General features: G+C 37.6%; 1 protein-coding gene across 2 annotated transcripts in view; it reads left to right on the plus strand.

Moving 5' to 3' along the window:
* Positions 1-19427, plus strand: part of CCDC146 (coiled-coil domain containing 146) — a 176210-nt gene that overhangs the window by 8317 nt on the left and 148466 nt on the right. Inside the window, exons 2-3 of one of the 2 annotated variants that reach the window (XM_043969179.1) lie at positions 5174-5214; positions 7565-7776. In XM_043969179.1, the coding sequence (XP_043825114.1) occupies positions 7576-7776 (201 nt within the window). In that variant the 5' untranslated portion in view covers positions 5174-5214; positions 7565-7575. The remainder of the gene's footprint in view (positions 1-5173; positions 5215-7564; positions 7777-19427) is intronic. The other variant, XM_043969178.1, reaches the window with a different exon arrangement.

Below are 19427 nucleotides of genomic sequence, written 5' to 3' on the forward strand. Positions count from 1 at the left end.
TTCCTCCTTCTGTTTAAGCAGAGCTGAAACATGTTTTCTATTCCCCATGACTGATGGTGATTTCTAAACATGATTATCTTTTATAAATGAATGTTATTTTTCTGTGTCTGTGTCATTACTTGAAATCAGAATGTAGAGAGGGGATAGGAGGCAACCCTGGGACTTCATTTGTTGCTTTATTTTCTTTTCTAAAAACATTTAACAGATTAAATATGCTAAGACCCTGCAGTTCCAGTATGGAAGACTAAAAGTCCTCCCTGGGAATTATTTAATTATAGTTTGGTTTTATGAATGGCCCTATAATTCTCCTCAGCAAAACCTTAAATCTTGAACTCAGAGCCTACTTAGATTTAAACTGAAGCCACAAGGATGCTTAGGTCATGAGCCTTGGTCCCTGAGTTTAGTCTGGGAAAATAATTTCTGCTAGACTTCTCACCACAGCCAACACATAATGTTACATTTGGTTACTCATCTTTTGTGGAGATAGAGTCAAAGATGAATCAGGTGCTTCAATCCCAAGGGACTGAGAAGAGTGATTGTACTGTAACTAGAAATAGAGGGGTCAGGAAGAGAGGCAGATTTGGAGAAAAAAAGAAATATGTTTAGTTTTTGACATGTTGAGTTTTTTAAATGCTGACAGGACATCCAAGTAGAGACATATAAGACAGGCAATTAAAAATGTGAGGGTAGACCTTCTGGGTTTTGTGATTTTTTTTTAACCTTATGGACAGACCTAGAGAGTTTGGGTGCTGCAATTTACTACAGTAGCATTAATAGTCAGAATTGACTATTTACTAACCACTGTCTTAGGAGCAACCAAACCCGAAATCATTTATTTTTATTTTCCTTCCTTCCTTCTTTCTTACTTTCTTACTTTCTTTCCTTCTTTCCTTTTTTCTTTTTCTTTTTTTTTTTTTTACAAAAGCTATATCACAAAGAAGTGAGTTCAGTGACTGATAATGACAAAAGGAAAAAGAACTTCTTGCCATATTCTCATTCCCATTATCCCTTAGATTATTATATTAGATTATGGGTTGGCACTGTCTCCATGTAAAAGGAATATTTTAAAATGTGACAACCTAGATTCTTTGGGGGATCTGTGGGATTTTGCACCCCACAGTGGCCTCCCAATAACACTTGTCTGGATTGGCTTTAGGAAAATCATTCCATGACAATGTTAAGAGTTCAGAAATAAAAACAGCTTGGAGGAAAGGATCACCTGTGTTTACATAAGAAAAGGGGAAGGAAATGGTGGATGTCTTACCAAACAGTACAGTTTTTACTGAATAATTGCCTAACTGACCACTGTGAAGCTTCCTATTTTTTAAGTGGTGGTGTGTGTGTCTATAGATATTGATATCTATAGACACACACACGCACACACACACACAGACATATATATGTATATATATATATACACATATGTATTTTTTTTCTAGAAAGAGGGTTTTATTAGTATTTAACAGATTAAAAACAAATGCAACAATGCAACAAGTCTCCATCCAATGCTCTTTAAACAGAATTAAGTACCACTTTTTGATGTCACTTTTAGGTACAATGTTAAGTTTAATATTTCATGTGTTAGCCAAATATGCAGGTAAAATATACAGCAAACAGTTAGAAATATGGCACTAGGATGTCCTGGGAAGAGGTTGTATCGAGATCAATTTTTTTGGTATCTGTATAGACGTAAAAATGGAATCATGGATTGCTTCTGGCCAACTTGGCTAGCAGAACAGAGGCAGACAGATCAACTCCACATACCTCTAGCAAAAACCTAAAAAGACACCAGTCTGAAGCAAGAAATACCAGGAGAAACTTCAGTAAGCCATTGATTTCACCCAGAACCTGCACCAAATGTCAGTCATTAGGACATTAGGAAAGAGAGGTACCAACAAAACCAGGGCCAGTGCAAGCAAATAAGCTGCCGGCCTCCCAGAGATGGGCAAGAAACACATGTAACCTGCAGAGCTTTGTATATAAAAGAAAGACCGGAAGTCTCCCCCAAGAAAGCCACAGACTGGTTGGAACTTCATAGCTTGGACCTTGGAAGTCATCAGGAATAGAAATGACCAGTTAGGACACAGCAGCCCTCAGACTAGGATAGCCAGGGCTCCAAGGTCCCTAGCCTTCTTTATTGAGATGTCATAGAGGACTCTGAAGATCCAGTGCTATGATCCTCAGAGATCCAGGAGGGAAAAACCCCACTAGTAAGAGCTCACTCAGTACATTAAATGAAATGACCTAGGTTGAGACCAAGGAGAGCTCACCACCCAACTCAAAAGTATAAAGCCCAAATTCTGGAACTAAAGTTTGGAGAAATGAGCAAACCCCACAAAAACAATCACCATGATAAAGAGTTATTGTATATAAAGAGATGAGACACCCAAAAATTCAGCCTAGAAGGAGTATTTAATACCATAACAAGTACAAGTAGAGACTCAAAGGAAAAAAAAAAATTTCCACAAGGACTACATGAATACCCAGAGATGTAGTAAAAAAAGAAAACTATCAAACAAATAAGATGAATAAAAGAAGAAATTTAGTGATAAAAATGAAATTGGGGGCAGCTAGGTGGTGCAGTGGATAAAGCACTGGCCCTGGATTCAGGAGTTCATGAGTTCAAAATCTGCCTCAGACACTTGACACTTACTAGCTGTGTGACCCTGGGCAAGTCACTTAACCCATCTGCCCGCAAAAAAAAAAAAATTGAAAATTTGAAGGAAAGAATTGGAAGAAGAGGAAGGAAAGAAAGATGAAACAGAGGGAAGAAGAGAGGGAGAGAAGGAGGATAAAGCATTTATTAATATCCTCTTACTAAATTCCAGTCCCTTTTCTAAGTGCTGAGGTTACAAATGCAAACAAATAAGATTTAGTCTCTATGCTACACATTTAGGGGTACTGTAAAGTGGAAGGGATAACAATGTGGCAAATGAGGAGTAGTGGAGTCTGGTGAAATTTGAGGTGAGAGTGAATTATTGGAGAAGAAATAGCTTAGAAAAAAAATAGTAAAGCTTACCTGATAACAAACTCCCTGAAAATGAAAATAAACCAAACAAGAATGAATTTCTCCACAAGATGACAAGAAATATTAGAACAAAATCAAAAGAATGAAACAGTAGAAGAAAGTGTAATTATAATATCTTAGCAGCAGCAGCAGCAGACCTAGAAAACAGGTCAAGGAAAGATCATTTAAGAATCAGTTGATTCAGGGCAGCTAGGTGGCACAGTGGGTAAAGCACTCGCCCTGGATTCAGGAGGACCTGAGTTCAAATCCAGCCTCAGACACTTGACACTTACTAGCTGTGTGACCCTGGGCAAGTCACTTAACCCTCATTGCCCTGCAAAAAAAAAAAAAAAGAAGAAGAAGAATCAGTTGATTCCCTGAAAAGCATATATATATATATATATATATATATATATATATATATTTAAATCCTGTATACTCTAAAAAATCATAAATGAAAACTGTCTCGATCTATTAAAATCAAAGGACAAAGTAAATATGTAAGAATCCAATGATCAACTCCTAAAAGAAACCTGAAACAAAAGTCCCAAGAATGATGTACCCAGAATCTAGTTTCCACATCAAAGAAAAATTCTGTAAGTGTCCCAGAAAGGAATTCAAATTCCAAGGAACCATAGTCAGGATCACACACAAGACCTTGTAGCTTTTATAAACAAAAAGAGAACTAGAACTTGGAATATAATATTTTAAAAGGCAAAAGATAGTGGCTTACAACAAAGAATAACTTACCTTGCGAAGTTGAGTATAATCCTACAAAGAATACAAACACACACACACACACACACACACACACACCACATGCTAGCGCACACACATTAATGGAATGGAGGACGTTAAAGCATTTCTGATAAAAGGCCTGAGGCGAGCATGAGCTTTTAAAGGCAAACACAAAACTCATGAAAAACCTAGAAAGAAATTATTTGAATAGTTGGGGAGGGGCTGAGTGTTGATGCAGTGTTCCCATTCTAATAAGTGGAGAAGAAACAAATGTCCCTTCAGAGCTTAGTTGTCTTCAAAGGGTATTAAGGAAGTTAAATGAAAAAACAATACCACTACACCACAGAGGATCTGGGGGTAGACTGGTAAAAGGAATACATACACTGATGTAGAAAGGGAAAAACTGTAGGCATTTCTCAGAATTGCAAGCCTGAAAAGAGGAATATACAAATATTAAGGAAGGGATAAAGGGAGTAGGTCTCTGACCCTTCGTGCTCTTGTCCAAAACAGACCAAGGAGGGCTGAATACAGATACATAGACATAAACAGTTGGGTGTAGAAATAAATACAATACAACAGGGTAACAGGTTTTTGGTTTGGGGTTTTGTTTGTTTTTTAGGCAGGGGGACAGGCAAAGAGGGAAGTTGATATCAAGGAGGAAATGGTGAAAATAAACTTAAATGGAAGATTAAAATGGAAAACAATAAAGTAAAAGAACTAGAATCTAGGGTGATATCCTTCATTCAATTTGGGAATAGATGAACAAATTGTGGTATATGAATGTAAAGAAATATTATTACTCCATAAAAATAATTAAAATAAATTTCAAAGAGACAGGGAGGAATGATTTGGGAGGGGGGAAAGGACATTAGCAGTTGTATTGCATCCAAAAAGAGAGCCATTGAAACATTTTTTTGGAAAGCACAGAACAGAAGTTCACAAGCGTGGGTATGCCAAACAGTTTTGAAAGGAACATGTGGAATTTGTTATATACTTTTGAAAAGTGGTATGGAAGGTAAACTCAATGTTTTATAAAACAGCCTCTTTTTGTGTTTATTTGTATAATAGAAATGTTCATCTTGTTTTGCTGTTTTAGTTCAGAATTTTTAAAAAAAGTAACTGGACCATGGAAGTGGATAAGATCACTGACTATATATATATGGCCAGAACTTTGGAGGACACCCACATTTAAGTGTAGCCCATTTAATCTCTGAGGATCCTTATCCCAATTCCACTCTCACTGACAATTTGGGTTCCCAGAGTTAGGCCGACTATATCTCTGCATTGAGGTTCTAGGGGTGTCTCTGAGGTGTCAGGGGGTGATTCTCTAATCACCTATATCAGCTCTAGCCCCAATTCCATTGGGTCCTTCCCAGAAGTAGCCTCCAGTGAAAATCAATTACCTTTTTTTTTTTTTTTTTTTTGCAGGGCAATGAAGATTAAGTGACTTGCCCAGGGTCACACAGCTAGTAAGTGTCAAGTGTCTGAGTCTGGATTTGAACTCAGGTCCTCCTGAATCCAGGGCCAGTGCTTTATCCACTGCACCACCTAGTGCCCCAATCCATTAGTTTGTTTTGTTTGTTTGTTTGTTTTTGTGAGGCAATTGGGATTAAGTGACTTGCCCAGGATCACACAGCAAGTGTCAAGTGTCTGGGGCCGGATTTAAACTCAGCTCCTCCTGAATCCAGGGCCAGTGCTCCATCCACTGCACCACTTAGCTGCCCCCTCAATTAGCTTTTAAAGAGGGTATTTACTAAGACAAAAGGGCAAAAACAGAGCTACAAACTTTTCTTTCAAAAGTCTGACATAGTCTTCCACAAACACATAAATGCTCTTCTGCTATCAAAGCTCATGTTACGAGAGACTAACTCATAGAATTTTGTTACTGGAAGTCCTTTTCCCTCATAGTGGGATGCTTAAGTTCCCCTTTGGTATAAGAACTCTGTGTGTGTCTGTCATCAGCTTATTGAAGGATGTGCTAGGACACTTATAGGAAGATGAGAAATCCAAAACCCTCTGGACTATTCAGACTTCCCCAACTCATCCTCTAGCCAGAATTGTGGGGAAGGAGATCTGGTCAAGTCTGGAGCCAAGCTCTCTGCTCCTCAAACTCCCTGCCCCACACTGTGGTTCCCCTTCAGGAGTATGCCAGAGGCCCACACTGGTTCTAATTTCTGGAACTGATGCCTTCTCAACTCAACAATTTACAGGCGACTCTCGAGGGGCAACCAAATATCCTGGCCTATCTGAGGCTGATTCTTATGCAACATCCTTTTAGTCACTCTGATTTAAAGACCCTGTGGTTTCAACCTTATCCTTACATAAGGGATAAGAAGATGAGAAGCCAGCAGAAGAGACAGGGAAAGGATAGCTGGACATAGGAGGAAAGATCTGAGGATCCATTGTCATTAAAGCCAGTGAACATTGAAGCATGGCTGTTCATCAGTGCCAAATGCTGCCGAGAAGTCAAGGGGAACAAAGATGGCGGGGGAGCCATTTATTTAGTGACCTTGGTGAAAAGTCACATGATATTTGCATTGGATTATTTGATTTTTATGGACATGACCCCACTGCTAGAGTCCTTAATGGCCAAAACTAGTCCTGGCCAGTCTTATTTGTTAATGGACCCTCCCCAGTGTCACAGTTTATCGTTTGTTGTTCAAAATACCCTTAAGTGTAAAATAGTTCAAAGTAATAACTGTTATGGAAAGGGTAGAACTAACAAAATACTACTTACTCAGGGAGTCAAAATCTTTCTCCTTAAATGTTTGTGTAGAAGGAATGAGACAGATTTGCCAGAATGCCATCGTCTAAAATGGCATGTTAACTGACTAAATTTTCCTTCTCTTATTTGGATATTTCAGCAGAGCAGGAGCAGTCTCAATTCCCATCCCTGTTTAGAGAGAAATATTCATTCGGCCAACAAGCATTTTATTATATTCCTACATGGTACCAGGCACTATGATAAGCACAAGGACACAAGTGGTTAGAGTGCTGGACCCTGAAGTCAGGGGAGACTCATCTTCTTTGTGTTGTGTTACCCTAGGCCAGGGCTTCATAAACTTTTTCCACTTGCCACCCCTTTTTGCCTGAGAAATTTTTATACAACCACAGATATATAGGCATATGAAATAGGTATGCATAGCCCTTTATTGTTGCCAAATCTTTTGCAACCCCCACATTCAGTTACATGACCCCCTATTAAGAAGCTTGGCCCTAGGCAAGTCACTTAACCCTATTTGCCTCATCTATAAACTGAGCTGGAGCAGGAAATGGCAAACCACTCCAGGATCTCTGCCAAGAAAACCCCAAATGAGATTATAAAAAGTAGGACACAACTGAAATAACTAAACAATAAAAACAAACATGCTGAGCCCCAGGGATACAAAACCAAAAGAAAATAAAACCAAAAAAGTCCCCTGCCCTCAAGAAGCTTTCCCTTGGTTTTTGTTCTATTTTTTCCTTCTTTTAAAACCATTTTTCCTCATAGATTTCATTTATAAATGAAAGATATTGGAAGAAAGTTATGATTTCATTGGCATATGGTAATACCAGTAAGAGAACTCTACTAATGCAGGTTGGCACCAATTCTGCAAGGTATAGACTGTCGAAGTGACCAGGGCAATGAGAGGGTAAGAGACTTGTTCAGGGTCACCTAGCCAGTATGTGTCAGAGGAAGAACTTACACTCAAGTCTTCCTGACCCAGAGGCCTGCTCTCAATCCTCTCTCTATACTGCATTGCCTCTATCATAAATGAGAAGGCTCTTAAATAACGAATATGGAAAAATGTATTCTTTTTCTTTTCTTTTTTTTTTTAGAGCTGTGAAAAATGTCAAATATGGATAAAGATAGTTCCAGTTCCAGTGATTCTGATGAAGAAGCTAAGAAAAAGTCAAAACCCGCTAAACCATCAGTCCCTTTTTTACAAGCTCAAACAGAGTTTATTGCTGCCATCGCCCCTACAATTAATATTCAGGATGAGCGCTTCGTTGACATAACTACAACTCCTGCATTTAAGTGTCTAGATGAGGTATGAGTATCTTTTTACTTTATTGTAGTTTGTTTGATATTGTTATCAAATTTTTAAGGTACAGATTTTTTTTTAAAAACCATGGAAGGGGGATGAGGGGTGGGAAATGATACCTCCAAATCTCTAATGGATCTCTTCAGTGTGGGACATTCCTTCTAGTGATATAGATCATAACCCATCTGTCCCTGCCCAAGCTGAAGAACTCTTGTTTATGTCCTCATATCAATTTGCCACCAAGGATCCACCTAATAGACGTCTTGAGACCTTTGGACAATGCATGAATGCCCCTGGAGTGTACCAAGGTTCCCGTTGCCTTATCGATCACTTTCTCTGTGTGACTGGCCCATCTTCCTTTTTGATCATGCATTTCTTTGAAGACATCCTTTGTACCACTTCTGTGTAGTTCCTTGTTTGTAATGTAGCTCGTCCATTTCCTTTGCTTTTGGGTTATCTGCAACTTCTGTTTTTAAGAGACTGTAGTATTCTATGACACAGTCATTGAATATCACCAGAAAAAAAAGAACACCAGTATTTAAAGAAAAAAGAAAAGATGGCCCTTTGTTTCAAGAAGAAACTTAGGGCCATTAAAGGGATTTTGCAGTTTCCTAGAGACGACCCAGCCCATTCTCCTCCTGTTAATTCTGGGTCCAATTCAACGTACACACACACACACACACACACACACACACACACGTGTATATACACCCATGTATAAATCATATACATACAATATACACGTGCATGTATATACATACATTTGCATATATGTATATATACACCCCAGTTGATCAGCTCTATAAGCTATCCAGTCAATTGCATCTAATAGTCTGGAAAATGGGTATTTTTCATCCACTTAGTTTTTCCTATTTGAAAAGTGTAGCCAAACTGAATTTTGAATATTTTTGAATCTCATTTAGAAGGTTCTGCAGTATTCTGGAACTTTATATCGTCAATACAATGTCATCCAAAACAAGAGCACACATAGCATCTATATTCCTTTCCAGCACAGGCTCTACACTCAATCTCCTTCATGACATTGATGATCATTTTTTTTTTTTGCAAGAATGCCATCTATCTCCTAGTTTCATGTTTTGCTTGATATTAATAGTGAAAGAATTATCAAGGTTATCTCTATTGTTAGATTTTTCAAGGATTCATTTTTAGATAAAGGGGGAGAACCTTTAAGGCAGTGGTTTGCTTTACTGAATCAGATGTTTTTCCCCTCAGTAGTCAACAAACAACATGCACAGTAGAAGCTCATATTCCTGGAATCTTTTGGCCACTTGTGTGATGGTAATAATGTGCTCTACTTTAGAATATTGCTTGTGAAGGCTTTGTCTTTCTCCTTCTGATACCCTTATCATGGATGCCTTTAATGCATTGTGTATATAGGTCTCATAAAAATGCATGTACCTGAGAATACAGGTTGGTAGTTTAGAAGCCTATTTAAAATTTCCTTTTTATTTCAACCAAAAATATTAATAATGTTTCTCTGGTTTACAAGCCATTTCCAGACATGTCCCCACACCTCTCTTTAGAAAGTTGGGTCAAGAACAAAAAGCGTTTCTCAATGAAATGGATTAAGAGTACAAACAAAACTTCAAACAAAGACTATCTCTGATTTTATTAAGATCCTTGCTTACACCATTACCTGAAGTGAGTGGGCCAGGAACCGTTCTTCATTCAGAAAGGATGAGATATTAATTTCTAGGAGGAGACCCTTATAATTGCTGAAAGAAGTGATCAAGGAAGGAATCCAGTAGTGGTTATTTTTCTGGAATATTAACCCCAAAACTGTATTTTAACATATAACATGTTCATTGTTCAAGATTCCTTTAAATGTTACCTCAAATCATGTTGAGATAGCAGGATATGTCTGAGGTGGAAGAAGGAGGGAACTCTGCTAATTTGAACATCTCTGTAAGCTAGAAGTACTTGGATATCAAGTCATAGTATTAATTTTTAAAATTGTTTCTAGCAGACTTATGCCTAAAATGAAGAGTAAAGTTTTAATATTTTTTTCTTTGACCATAGTAATTGATGTATATTTGGTTGCTTTGGGGGGGGAGGAAGAGTAATAGTAAAATGTGGGATATTTTCCCACATCTTTGGTATCATCCTCCCATCTTCAGATACCTTGAGAATCAATTCCCCAGCAACCTCAAAATTATGTTACATTCAGTCCAGAATTCCATGTGTATTTTGTTTAGTCTGACTGCCTTTCCCATCTTTGTTGTTTTGTTTTTTAAAATGACATTTCTGTAGTCGAGAAGCACATCTGGTTCTCTGAATTTACAGTCCAAATGTAGAATCTCCATTATAGTTAATGATAAAAAGAGTTTAGTAGAAATGATTTAGAGTTTAGTACAGAGTTTTATAGTTCTTTTCCATTTTTTTTTCTGTTATCCTCCCAGTTTCATCCTTAAATGCCTTCAGGAATGGCTTTCCTTAAATGGTTCTTTCCCAAGTGTCTTTTAACTTGATCTTCTTTCCAATGCTTCTCATTTTTAAAAATAAGGCAATACATCTTTTACTATCCTTTTTTTGTGTGTGGTTTTACAAATGAATTTACATTCTTAACCCAGTGTTGTCCTTGGCTGCCATATCTTTCCATTTGATAGATAAACCAGGTTTTTCTTGGCTGAGGCAGATTTTTTAAAAGTCTTTTGATGTCTTGATTATGGCACTCAATTTGCACTATATAACATCTATATGAAATTGTTATGATCGAGATTGGTGTCTTTTATTCTAACCTTTTCCCTCTTTCCCTCAATCTACTTTACATGTAATTGATTAAATAATATACTATATCTTTTTGTCATTTTCATCTTTTCTAATCCTCTATTAAATTTTATCTTTGATCTAATAAATTGATGGTCAAACTGTAAGACAGCTGATTCAGTAATGATGCCCACACCAGTAATGAGTAATTTTCTTATATGTTAAAGTCTACTTTCATTTTTTTGTGATGTTCATTATGGTATTAAACATTAGGTATGAAAATTCTGTATAGTAACAACTATAGTTAATAGTCTTATATCACTTTAAGTTTAATTTAACCTGTGAGGTTAAGTGCCTTTATTAACCTCATTGTGCAGATGAGGAACCAGAAGCTGAGAAAAGTTAAGTGACTTGCTCAGGGTCACACATCTAGTAAATGTCTGAGGCAGCATTCAAACTCAGGTCTTTATGACTCTAAGACTGGCACTCTATAATGCCACCTAGCTATCTTACTCCTAAGTCATGTTTTTCTTGTCCTCTCCTATGAGTGAACTTTGAAGTCACCAAACATCAAAATATGTGTTGATTTAATTTGGAAGGTCTTACCAAGTTCTTCATAGAATTTGTCTTTCTCTCTTCATTCTTGGCAACAGATGTTGGCACGTAAGTTAAATTTTTTCCCCATGATGGTCTTTTTGCAAATAACGTGTGTACTGCAATATGAGATGGCCAAGTATCCCACGCAGTGATGTTTCTTGCCTTTGTATCCATGATAAATCCACCATATCTTTTAATTCCTTTATTTACCTTTCCAAGGAGAGCCTATGATCCATCCTTGTTTTAGCTGCAACTTACTTTTTTATTCTGGTTTTACTCATAGTGAGAATCTCAAGACTGATACATTTTAGTTCCTTCCATAGTATGTCCATTCATTGGTAAGTGGACAACAGTCTCACACTATAAAGTAAGTTAACAGTGATAGATGGTCTAAAATTTGTGTGGCTAACACCTTTTGCCTCCTTTTGCTCCACTCTATCATTGTCATCACAGAATGAGAAAGTGTTAGCACAGGTCTGAGGGCAATTTTGTCATTTCCCTTGTTTCAAGGGTTGCAAAAGTCATAGAAATGCTCACCAGGGGGCCAGTCCACAGGTGATAACCTTCGCTATTTAATTCATCTGGTCCTTGGAAAACTGACACAATCTGTGGTTGGAACCACCTTCAGTGCATTTCCCACATGGCAGATCCTTCCAGAGCTTACTTACACTTTGCAGTCATAGCCCCCGAGAACCCAGGGCCCCCTCTACACCGTGGTCAGGCACCGAAATAGTTCTATGTGAGAGAAAAGTCTATATTTGGACTCTTCTCAGAGCCCTAAAGGTAGAGAGTGAGTCTTGTTTCAGGCCAACAGCTTTATGCCCCCCCCCCCCAAACCTCCCAGCAGGGGGCTGCTCAGCATGCAAGGCTTCAAGCTGAGGCTCCTGGGCCTTAGGCCAAATAAGGGCCTGAAGAAGGGCCTGGGTTTTGTGGGAGTTGGGTTGGACTGGGAGTTCACCTTGAGGTGCCCAAGGTGATCCCTACATGACTCGGAACTCAAGCACTGACTTGAGTTTTGTTTTGAAAAGTTGTGTTTATACAAGTACTGTTTAGTGAGGAATGGGGACATTTTTACTCCAGCATAGGGTTGGGGCCCAAGGCTGCAATCTGATTGGTTGGTGGGTAAATGGAGCAATCTGATTGGTCAAACCCCAAGACAGGTTTTCTTTCTTGAAGAGTTATGTATGTTAACACAGTATTGTTGGGGGGGGGGGGGAAGAGGCACACTCTTGCCCAGAATAGGTTAAGGCCTGGTATTGTAGTTTGTAAAATCTGATTGGTTAACTGGTACCACCTGATGGGTTCTTAGGCTGTTACTGTTATTCTGTATAAATAGCAACTGTAATAAGTGTAATAACTGAAATGTAAATGAGGGGTATCAAAGCCCTTAATGTGAATGGTCAGAGGGGACCCTTTGAGGGATATAAATAGAGGTGAGGGACCTCACTTCAGTGCACTCTCCAGCATATTCAGAAGAGTGCCCATCTTCGCGAAGATGAATAAAGCCTTCACTCACTAACTGCTGCTTGCTTGGGATTTTTGAACAGCGACCTGCTAGCAACACTAGATCTGCTAACACTAGAGCTGAGCAACACGAAGAGCGGTTAGCTGTGTTTCTAACATGTGAAAGTGGCTAGAGCTTTGTCAAAATAATTTATTAGGCATATATCAATATGTGCCAGGTTCCACATTATATCCTAGTAAGTTAAACCAGCCTGGTCCCGTACCTGCTCTTAGTAAGTATACAGTGCATAACACAAATGTAGTCAGAGATACTTAAGGTTTAGAAAGGAATTGATAAACTTTTTAAAAAGATTATATAAATGTTTACATTGTGTGAAATGAAGCAACTCATTCTTTGTATTTGTATCCCCAGTGCCTAGCACAGTGTCTGGCAATGTGGTAGATGCTTTAAAAATTTTTGTTGTACAATGTGTACACATTTTCTACAGCACAATTTTAAAACATAGCTTTAAAATATACTTTATAATAATAATAATTAGCATTTATATACCACTTTAAGGTTTGCAAAGTACTTTATGAATATTATTTCATTTAAAAATATACATGTTCAATAAATATTTGTTGATTATTTTTTTTCTCCTGAACTTGCAATTTCTTTAAGGTGGGAAATTATGGTATAGAAACTTCTTCCAGTGATGTGGTAGACAGTTCATCTGTCACCTTACAAGGCATTGAATTTGTTTCCTGGAGCAGAGAAAGGTTAAGTGACTTGCGATAAGCACATACCTGTTATCTGGCAGCAGCAGGATGTAAACCTAGATTGTCCTCATTTATAACACCACCTATCCAATACTTTTTAGTTATATATAAGGCAAAAAATATGTAAAAGGGAAATACCTACCAGCTTGTGACCCTGGGCAAGATGCCAAGGTCATCCACTGCATCTGAGGCCATCACCAGTCATCTTGACCTTTGTCTTGCCATTGGACTTGGATGACTCTGTAAAGAGTGAGGCTGATGACTTTGGGCAGCTCTGCCTCACTTAAATCCAGTTCATGCTCAAATCAAGACCTTATCCCATGATGTCATTGGTCCTCTTCGAAAGTGAAGGACAGGGGCAGGCAGTGGATAGAGCACTAGCCCTGGATTCAGGAGGACCTGAGTTCAAATCCGGCCTCAAACACTTGACACTTACTAGCTGTGTGACCCTGGGCAAATCACTTAACTCCAATTGCCTCACAAAAAAAAAAAAAAAAGAAAAAAAAAGTGAAGGACAAACAAAAACAACAAATGGGAAATATCTCTGAAATATATATATGAAAAATTCTGAATGCATTTATATAAAACATCTATCTGAATATATACATATGACATTCATATTAGGGATGCTATTCATTTCAAAGGAAGAATAGTATAGATAAAAACTAAAAACAAGTGACTACTATGCGTTTTATGAGATTTATAAGTGATCCATACTACACATTTCTCCATATTCTAATCATAAATGCTTACCGTCTCAGGGAAGCGGAAGGGGAGGGATAGAATTTGGAACTCAAAACTTTAAATAAAAATGTTAGAAAATTAGAATAAAAATAAAATAGAAACTTTTACTCATGCTAATAGATAAACCATTTATAAATAATACAATAGCTCAACTAATTCTCTATGGTTCCAGAGACAAAATCTAATTGCCAACCAATTTGAATATACATCAAGAAATTGAGGGTTCTAAGAAGAGGAGGTAGTCGACTGCAGTGACCTTTGCAGCTTTTCACACTGTTAACTATTCCTTTTGGCTTTATGTCATCTGCAAATTTGATAATCTTACTATCTATGTTTTTATTCTAGTCAGTGATAAACCCAAGGGGGCCAAGGTATTCCTCTAGAGAAACAGTTGTAGAACTTGGTCCCACGACTCCTTTACACTCTTAAAAGTTGAGGACTCCACAGAAAGGTTTGGTTTATGTGGATTATTATCTGTCAAATTAACTAAGTTAGAAAATAAAACATCTTGGTATTATTACAAAAATAGTTTTGACCTCAGAGATTCCCTGAAAGGGTGTTTTGTTGTTTTGTTGGGTTTTTTTTGGACCCTTGAAGTCTCCAGACCACACTTTGAGAATCAGTGCTCTTGGGAAATTCTTCCAAGATGTCAGAAAAGTTTTTTTTTGTTTGTTTTGTTTTTTTAGTGAGGCAATTGGGGTTAAGTGACTTGCCCAGGGTCACACAGCTAGTAAGTGTTAAGTGTCTGAGGCCGGATTTGAACTCAGGTACTCCTGACTCCAGAGCCAGTGCTCTATCCACTGCGCCACCTAGCTGCCCCTAGAAAAGTTTTAATGACACTTTTTCCAATTGGCTATTCAGCTAGTTCCAAATCTACCCAGCTATATTTTTATCTAGCTCTATTTTAGCAGGATTGTACCCCTGTCAAAAAGGAAAGGAGGTTAATATGGCATGATTTGTTCTTGGATCTTTTGATCTTTTCCTTTTCCAAGTTCTTATTAATGATTGCTTTAATAAAATAATTTTAGTATTTCCAGAATTTAGTGAAAGCTCTTCTGCTTGAATTACCCACTATGACTCAGCAATCACATGCACCAATTCTTTCAGTATCCTGCTATATAGATTGCTTGAGTCTACTAAGATGAACTTGCCAAAGGCAACTAGGTGTTCTCTTACCATATCCCTAATTATTTTTAGTTGCAACTCCTCGCTAGTCATTTTTGTTCTATCCTTTCTAATCAGAGAATTGTTCTTAGCAGACTAAACAGAAGCAAAATAAAAGTTGAGAATTTCTGCCTTTTTTTCTATAATCAGTTACCATTATCCTATACTCACCAAATTATATTATCTCTTCTTTGATCTTTCTTTTCTCCACAGTAAAGAACCCCCAAACACCCCTCAGAACCTTCCTTAGTATTTCTTGCTAGTGTCAGCTTACTCTTAGAATAAGTCACATCACATGTTACATGTTTGAGTTTTCATCTTCATCATCCATAGTTTACTTTTTTTATTATCTTCTGAAAAATGTCCTTTTAAAAATCTAGGTTGATCAGTTAATTCCCTGTGCATTTACATTGGTCTTTTTAGACAACTCTTACTTGTCAGAGTTCTTTCTTTTTTGTGCCTTCATCGTTTAATTTTTGAGAACTTCCTATCCTTTTCAAGCTAATTTTCCCCATAGAATTTTGTTCAACAGTATCAGGTTTATCCTTTCTTTGAGCCTTTGAAATCAGTTCTTTTTTATATTTTCTTTTTTTTTTCTTTCTTCCTTCCTTTTTTTTGGGGGCAGGGCAATGAGGGTTAAGTGACTTGCCCAGGGTCACACAGCTAGTAAGTGTCAAGTGTCAGAAGCCATATTTGAACTCAGGTCCTCCTGAATCCAGGGCTGGTGTTTTATCCACTGCGCCACCTACCTGTAAAGATATTTTTTTGAGTTCCAAATTTTTCTCCCACCCTGCTTTCCCTCCCCACTTCTGGGTCCAGCAAGCAATTTGATATAGGTTATACATTACAATCATATTAAACACCTTTCCACAATAATCAGAACAAAAGGAAAAATAAACACAAAAATAAACAAGAACAGTAACCAAAAAGCAACAACAACAAAAGTGAAAATAGTATGCTTCAGTCTGCATTCAGACTCCATAGTTCTTTTTCTGAATGTGGAGAGCATTTTCCACCTTAAGTTTTTTGGCAATGGAAACTAGTTCTTCAAAAATGCTCAGCTTACCTACCTCCCCTTCTCTCTACAACATGTTCTAAAATAGAATGGTGATTTGCCCTTACGTTTCTATCATTCTGCTTCAATAATCAAGCCTTCCTTGTTGGTGAGAATTCTGGACCGTATCTCTTCTTTCTTTGAAGGATGAAATTATTATTATTAAAAGAAAACCAATAGTGTATTAGGTTCTTTGATTTTGTCATAGAGCTCGAACAAATGTTCCCCATTGCTACTGTCATGCCTCTATCTGTGAGCTCTTTCCCAAACTTTTCTTGGATTTCTTCATTACGTCCAGGTGGACTCTAGCATTCCCTAATAACAACAGTGCTTCTGTTTCTGCATATACCAAGCTGTCCCTGAATTTCCTCACATGGCACATTACTTAGGTAATTCTGTGCTGCCCATCCTTTTAATTGTCCCTCTGAATAAAGTACAGCTTTTCAGAGCTATATTTCAGTTCATGAATCTCATTCTACCAGGTCTCAGGAATGAGATCCATGGTGTTCAGTTATCCTCCATGAATTAGAACCTCTGACTTGCCTTGCTTGTTTCCTCTGCACAGTGTATTTGTATATAGATACCTGAGGCCATGAATTTTATTGTTTATTCTTTACTTGGATTGTTTCCTGACTCTCTGATCATCTTTATACTTGCCACTCATCCTACATCATTAGCCAATTTTTCTGGCATTTTACTTGGTAGAAATACATAGGTGGTTTTCTTTTTCTCCTTTCCTTTTCAGGCCCTGTTCAGTTTAAAGCCTTTTTTTATTAGATTTGTAGGACCTGAGATAAAAATAATTCCTTACTACCTTTCCTTAGATATACTCTGGCCAAGACGCCATTATTCCTCTATGTTAAGCCATTGCCAGGTACCGTCTTCTTAATCAGCTATGCACTGTCTTCTGAAGCCATTTTAGTGGCCAGGAGGGATAAAAATCACTATTAGTTTCCTTAATTTCAGTTTCTTACCCAGGATTTCATAATCCTTAACAAAGCTTTCTAGTTTCCTTTTGCATTTGTCCATACATGATTTGCCAGCAGTTGGTGGTAATCAACAGGTCTGAAGTCTTGAGGTGTTCTTTATCAAGATTCTGGATACATGTCCAGGGAAGATATTACCTATTTAAGTGGGAAGTCCTACACTTTGTTTCAAAGTGTTCAAAGTTCACAAGTGTGGAATTTTGGAAGTATGATCACTCATATTTCTTGATACTGTGCCCGAGTGTGTCTTTGAAGTTTCCCACCCCCTTAATATATTTAAAGTAGACTCCTTCAATTGAAATAATGACTGTGTCAGCATGATGAAGTCATAAAGTTACAGGATTTGGGGCTGGAAGAGAATGTAGAGGTCATTTTGTCCAGAGGTGTCAAACTCTCAGGCCATAGACATCATGCAGCAGCAGCAGAATTCCTGAGTGGGACCTGGAACTAGATTATTATTTTTTTTAATTTTAGTGAGGCAATGAGAGTTAAGTGACTCGCCCAGGGTCACACAGCTAGTAAGTGTTAAGTGTCTGAGGCCGGATGTGAATTCAGGTACTCCTGACTCCAGGGCTGGTGCTCTATCCACTGCGCCACCTAGCTGCCCCCTGGAACTAGATTATTGAGAATTAGTTTATTGTTATTGTTATGGTTCCCAATTGTCATTGGGAAGTGTTTAACAAAAATAAAGCACAAAAATGCAACATTAATAATGTTAACTTTTGATTCGAGGGAGGGACAGGATTTTGGCCTTTCTTTATGTCCCTCTTAGCACATAAAATAAGTGCTTAATAAAATGCTTATTGACTGACTGAATGTATGACTGCTCTGCCTAACTGCTCTGCTCCCTGTCTTCTGAAATTACTTTGTGAATTCCTGTTTCTATACCTTTGGTCATGCAAAAATAATGCCTCCCACCATTCTTTCTTCCTGTCCAATTCCTACGTATTTTCTAAGTCCAACTCAAGTCCCGTCTTCTCTGAGAAGCCTTCTGCCCACCCTAAATCTCTGAACTACAGCATTTATTTGCATCCCTCATTTGCCTCTTCCCATACAGTTTCATATTGTCTTTCAATGTCTATATACCATGTTTCTATAACAACAAAATTACATATTCCTTAAATGCGGGGATTGTGTCCTATCATCATCTATTTCAATCAGTCAGCCAATCATTGTGAGCTAGGCACTGTATATACGAAGACAATGAAATAAGTCCTGTTCTCAAGGAGCTTACATTTCATTGGGGAGGGAAGTGAAAAGAGAACATGTACACCTAGCGGGTTATAGGGACAATAGTAGCCGCAGGCATCTATGAAGGTCTTCATATGAGAGGAACTGGTATTTAAGCTGAGCTTTGAAGGAAGATAGGGATTCTAAGAGTCAGGTGAGGAGGGAGTGCATTTCTGGCAAAGGCAAGAAGAGTGGAAATGGAAGGAATGACATTTCTGAGGACCATCAAGTAGGTTCATTTACTAGAATTGTAGAGTGCAGGAAGGGTCGTGATATTGTAAGGGCCATAGAAACCTCAAATCATAATTAATTCTTTACAATATATGATAAGCCTGGAAAGTCAGATTGTGAATTTCTTTAAATGATAAAGAGAAGAGTTTGTGTTTGAGGTCGTAGGTAGCCTCTGGATCTTTTTGAGCAGGGGAATATCATGGTCAGATCTATGTTTTAGGACTAGTATTTTGGCAGTTATTTGGAGAATGGTTTAGAGAGGTGAGAAATTGGAGGCAGGGTTTCTCCTACAATGCTTTGAACATATTAGTTACTTTATACATATTTATTTATGTATATTTATGTATATTCCCTTAAGGTTAGATGAAGGCTCAAAATATATTTAAATATTTTGGTTTTGATTTTCCAAAAGTTTGACTTACTTATATGTAATTTAATGCTTCTTTTATTCCAATTTAGAATTACTCTCAGTCCCAGGGATTTTTCTGCCATACACTTCAGAGTGGATTTTCCTTGATAACATATAATGAAATTTTTGTACAATCGTTCAAACATCAAAACAAACATTCTTTCATTTCTGTTCATATGTCATCTGACTTTTTCAATAATCTTATGAGGTAGGATCGGGTAGGATAAATAGAATTACATCTATTTTACAGATATGGAACCTGAAGTGGAGAAATTTTGAGTGGGTTATTTAA

Source organism: Dromiciops gliroides, chromosome 5, assembly GCF_019393635.1.
Source record: "Dromiciops gliroides isolate mDroGli1 chromosome 5, mDroGli1.pri, whole genome shotgun sequence".
Lineage (NCBI taxonomy): Eukaryota > Metazoa > Chordata > Mammalia > Microbiotheria > Microbiotheriidae > Dromiciops > Dromiciops gliroides.